Source organism: Teleopsis dalmanni, chromosome 2 (assembly GCF_002237135.1).
Source record: "Teleopsis dalmanni isolate 2A chromosome 2, ASM223713v2, whole genome shotgun sequence".
Taxonomy (NCBI): Eukaryota; Metazoa; Arthropoda; class Insecta; order Diptera; family Diopsidae; genus Teleopsis; species Teleopsis dalmanni.
In genome coordinates this window covers 106,336,652-106,342,620 of record NC_051847.1, presented here as the reverse complement: position 1 = coordinate 106,342,620, position 5,969 = coordinate 106,336,652, and the positions used below count along the sequence as shown (strand labels likewise).

At 43.6% G+C, this 5,969-nt stretch overlaps 1 protein-coding gene across 1 annotated transcript; it reads left to right on the top strand.

The window, feature by feature from the left end:
* Positions 1 to 2,497: 2,497 nt before the first annotated feature.
* On the top strand, positions 2,498 to 3,004 carry LOC119675319. Its single transcript, XM_038086514.1, has one exon. The coding sequence runs from the start codon at positions 2,498 to 2,500 to the stop codon at positions 3,002 to 3,004; it is 507 nt and encodes a 168-aa protein (XP_037942442.1).
* The last annotated feature ends 2,965 nt before the right edge of the window (positions 3,005 to 5,969 follow it).

Genomic DNA, 5,969 nt, shown 5'->3' with positions numbered 1-5,969 from the left:
TGAATCACGTCTGTCAGCCCAAGTAACTATTAATCAATTAGTCATGAAAGCAACGATCGATACAGGATCCTCGCGAAGTTTCATCAATTCGCAAACGGCAGCAAAACTTAAGGGAACACACAAGTACGTATGGCGGATGGCGGACAACACTCCACCAAGCAACAAATGGCAACATCTATCACGCTCGGGACAAGAACCACAAAGTTAAGATTAATTCTACTACCAAACCTGATCGATGAGGTAATTTTGGGACTGGACTTCTTGGCTGCTATGGGAGCCTTATTAACTTGCGGAGGTCAAAATTTACAGTTTAGATATCACAAACATGGGACTACGGTAGCAAACACTATGCAAGTATCAACATCAAAACAAAGAACAATGGAGGTAGAATTCAAGGAATTTTTGAAACCGGAATTAGATAAGTTTTCACAGATTAAAGGACCCAGTAACATCACGGAACATCGGATTATCATGTGTCACGAGCAACCCATCAAACAACAATATTACCCACGCAACCCGGCGATGCAAGCAATCATCAATGAACATGTTAACGAGCTATTAAAGAACGATTACATCGAACCGTCGAGAAGCGCATACAGTGCTCCAATTGTGTTGGTACGGAAGAAAAATGGCAAGTGGAGGTTCTGTTTAGACTATCGCCAACTAAACACACAATCAATCCCCGATGCTTAACATCTACCTCGCATTCACCACATTTTAGATAGGTTAAGGAATGCCAAATATATCAGCAGTCTGGATCTGCGCGATGGATACTGGCAAATCCCAATGGAACAGAGTAGTAAACAATATACAGCCTTCACCGTGCCCGGTCGCGGATTATTTCAATGGAAAGTGATGCCTTTTGGCCTACATTCTGCGCCCGCCACTTTTCAACGAGCGTTAGATCGAGTAATAGGGGTGGATCTAGAACCTTACGCTTTTGCATATTTGGATGATATAATCGTCACGGGCAGCAGCTACGAGGAACACAAAGAAAACCTAAGCACAGTGTTAAGACGACTTCGCGAAGCAAACCTAAGAATTAACAGTGAAAAGTGCGAGTTCTTCAAGACATCAACGAAATACCTAGGACATGCAATAAGCGAACAAGGTATACACACTGATCCAGAAAAAGTTGAAGCGATACAAAAATTAAACCCACCGACAAGTCTAAAACAACTACGACAATACATTGGAGTCACTTCATGGTATAGGCGATTCGTGCCAGATTTCTCCAGAATAATACACCCGTTAACCACACTCTTAAAAAAGGGTAAACATTGGAAGTGGGGATCAGAACAACAAAATGCCTTCGACGAGCTCAAAAGGAAACTAACAGAAGCACCAGTTCTCGCTTGTCTAGATTTCAATCTCCCGTTTACTCTCCAGACAGACGCAAGTAACCATGGACTGGGAGCAGTATTAACACAATCCATCAACAACGTCGAACATGTCATTGCCTATGCAAGCCGGCATTTAAACCAAACCGAGGAAAAGTATTCAGCCACTGAAAAAGAATGCTTAGCAATAGTTTGGGCAATTCGCAAAATGCGACCATACCTCGAAGGATACCAATTTACAATTATCACTGACCACCTGGCACTCAAATGGTTAAACTCAATTAACAACCCAACCGGACGTATTGCCAGATGGGCGTTAGAGTTGCAACAATATCAATTCGAAGTTCAATATCGAAAAGGTAAATTAAATGTCATCGCGGATGCGTTGTCCAGACAACCGGTTGAAAATATTGCGCGAATAATTCCAAAGTCCAGACAAAGTAATTGTAAGTGGTTCACAAGGAAATTCGAGGAAGTACAGACAAATCCAGACAGGTTTCCAGATTTCACAATAGCCAATGGCCAACTCTATCGCAGTATCCTTAACTTCACTAATTATGAAAACACGACATCATGGAAGTTATGCGTACCAGCGTCGTTACACCCACAAATCTTTAAAGAAAATCATGACAGCCCCACAGCAGGACACCTCGGCATACGGAAGACAATACAGCGTATAACTAGCAGATACTACTGGCCTGGTATGCTCAGAGACATTGGGCAGTATGTAAAGAACTGCCGCGTCTGCGCACAATACAAAGCCAGTCAATTAAAACCGACAGGCGAAATGCTCACCCAAATACCCGAGGAGCCATGGGCAACTGTTTGAGCAGACTTTGTCGGTCCGCTGCCAAGATCGAGCAAGGGGAAAACGATGTTACTTGTTTTTTTTGACCGCTTCAGTAAATGGGTGGAACTGACTCCACTACGAAAGGCCAGTACCGAAGCCACCATCGTCGCATTCCGAGAAAAAATCATCGCAAATTTTGGGGTATCTAAGGTGTTGATCACAGATAATGGGCCACAATTCCGCAACAAATCCTTCGAAAACTACATACAAGAAGTTGGAGTCAAACATCAGAGGACGGCACCATACTCACCGCAAGAAAATCCCACGGAGCGAGCAAACAAGACAATAAAAACCATGATCGCTCAATATGCCAATAATCGGCATGGGAACATGGGACCACTTTATACCTGAAGTTAAGCTTGCAATCAATTCAGCGGTGTCTGAAACTACGGGTTATAGCCCCATTTATTTAGTTCAAGGTAGAGAAGCCAGACTACCAGGCGCAACCTTTGACAAATATACACCAGGATGCGGAACAGTCACCAAGAACCAAGATCAAAAACAATCACAACTACAACAGGTGTTTTCGGCGGTCAGGGCAAACATCGTAGAAGCCTCCGGAACGCAAGCAAAGTATTACAATTTGCGAAGGAGACCGTGGCGACCAGACATAGGCCAACTGGTGTGGATCAAAGAATACCCAGTCTCAAAAGCAACCCAGGAGTTTACCGCGAAACTAGCTCCACGCTACGGGTGTCCATATAGAATAACCACCTTGGTATCGCCAGTCATAGTAAAGGCCACGCATGTAACCACTCACCAGACACGCACCGCACATGTCAAGGACTTGAAATATGCCAATTTTATGAACTAAAGTAATAAACAAAGTAAGCCACATGAGAACGAAAAACACAAATTAATAAAAATAAACCACCTAAAACAACAAGAGAATAACGGTTCCCATATAAAAATCAAGTATAAAAGACGATACCATTCAACAAACAAGACAATCGATCGCAGAACCTTGAAACGACAACATGTCAAAGTGGGAGCAAAGCGTTCAGAAATTCAGAGAACACTCGGCTAAGCTCAAGGCGCAGCAGAGTGAAATTAAAATAGTAGCTGCAGGGAAAAAATTGAAAGGCAACCGGTATGCACCGGCTACTCCTGTTCACCCTGATGTGTTAGCGTATGTCCGAAAACCCACCTGTCCAAGGCGACCACCTACATCAATGTCGCAAAACCTGTCGAGATACAGAGAAGCTAGTCCAGACGACACCTTGGATTGTGATACCGGGAACGACTTAAGGTGTCTCGAGATCGCAGTATCTGTTTCCAGTGAGATTACACCGCCACCCACCGGAATTGAAAAGCAATGGCCAGAGGGAATGCCACTACTCAGGGGAACACAAAATACTACCATTTATAGAACGGATCGAGGAACTGGCGGATATGTACGGAATACATAGGGACTTATTACCGAAGCTAATGCCTGAAGTACTAAAAGACAAGGCACTGATTTGGTTCAGGAATAACAACAAGCGATGGACCGAGTGGCCATCATTCAAAGCAGATATATTAGCATTATTCTTGCCCCCAAGATACTTCGAACAATTAGAGGACAAAATACGAGCCCGCCTGCAACAACCCAGGGAACTGTTCAGAGATTATGTATTGGCACTGCAGAACATCATGCAATATTCAACATACAGTGAAGAGATAAAATTAGAGAGGATCTACCGGAACAGCCGTACCGAGTATCAATGGTACATCCGTAGGAAAGACTTCCAGTCATTATCCGAGCTGTTAACATTAGCTGGGGACCTGGAGGCACTGACCGCTACAGACCGTCAAGTAAGAAATACGTTACCGGCTAAGGAGATCAAAGCAAGAGTGATTGATGCATCTGAAGACAAGATCAAAGATGTCAGGACAGCTTGTCGTCGTTGCGGGCAACAAGGCCACTTGAGGTGGAATTGTCGTTTCACAAGCATTTTATTTTGCTGGGAATGCGGGAAAAGAGGAAAACGTACAATTGATTGCTGCAGGAACCAGGGAAACGAAGTCAGGGTCCATCGACAGAACGGGGCGATGAGACCACAAGACAACACCCCGTCCCACCAGTAGGATGTATGAAGCTCAGTGAATCACGTCTGTCGGCCCAAGTAACTATTAATCAACAAGTCATAAAAGCAACGATCGATACAGGATCCTCGCGAAGTTTCATCAATTCGCAAACGGCAGCAAAACTTAAGGGAAAAATCATCCTTAACTCTGAACCCACACAAGTACGTATGGCGGATGACGGACAACACCCCACTAAGCAACAATTGGCAACATCTATCACGCTCGGGACAAGAACCACAAAGTTAAGATTAATTCTACTACCAAACCTGATCGATGAGGTAACTTTGGGACTGGACTTCTTAGCTGCTATGGGAACCTCATTAACTTGCGGAGGTCAAAATTTACAGTTTAGATATCACAAACACGGGACTACGGTAGCAAACACCATGCAAGTATCAACATCAAAACAAGGAACAATGGAGGTAAAATTCAAGGAATATTTGAAACCGGAATTAGATAAGTTTTCACAGATTAATAGACCCAGTAACATCACGGAACATCGCATTATCATGTGTCACGAGCAACCCATCAAACAACAATATTACCCACGCAACCCGGCGATGCAAGCAATCATCAATGAACATGTTAACGAGCTATTAAAGAACGATTACATCGAACCGTCGAGAAGCGCATACAGTGCTCCAATTGTGTTGGTACGGAAGGAAAATGGCAAGTGGAGGTTCTGTATAGACTATCGTCAACTAAACACACAATCAATCCCCGATGCTTACCCTCTACCTCGCATTCACCACATTTTAGATAGGTTAAGGAATGCCAAATATATCAGCAGTCTGGATCTTCGCGATGGATACTAGCAAATCCCAATGGAACAGAGTAGTAAACAATATACAGCCTTCACCGTGCCCGGTCGCGGATTATTTTAATGGAAAGTGATGCCTTTTGGCCTACATTCTGCGCCCGCCACTTTTCAACGGGCGTTAGATCGAGTAATAGGGGTGGATCTAGAACCTTACGCTTTTGCATATTTGGATGATATAATCGTCACGGGCAACAGCTACGAGGAACACAAAGAAAACCTAAGTACAGTGTTAAGGCGACTTCGCGAAGCAAACCTAAGAATTAACAGTGAAAAGTGCGAGTTCTTCAAGACATCAACGAAATACCTAGGACATGTAAAAAGCGAACAAGGTATACACACTGATCCAGAAAAAGTTGAAGCGATACAAAAATTAAACCCACCGACAAGTCTAAAACAACTACGACAATACATCGGAGTCACTTCATGGTATAGGCGATTCGTGCCAGATTTCTCCAGAATAATACACCCGTTAACCACACTCTTAAAAAAGGGCAAACATTGGAAGTGGAGATCAGAACAACAAGATGCCTTCGACGAGCTCAAAAGGAAACTAACAGAAGCACCAGTTCTCGCTTGTCCAGATTTCAATCTCCCGTTTACTCTCCAGACAGACGCAAGTAACCATGGACTGGGAGCAGTATTAACACAATCCATCAACAACGTCGAACATGTCATTGCGTATGCAAGCCGGCATTTAAACCAAACCGAGGAAAAGTATTCAGCCACTGAAAAGGAATGCTTAGCAATAGTTTGGGCAATTCGCAAAATGCGACCATACCTAGAAGGATACCAATTTACAATTATCACTGACCACCTGGCACTCAAATGGTTAAACTCAATTAACAACCCAACCGGACGTATTGCCAGATGGGCGTTAGAGTTGCAACAATAT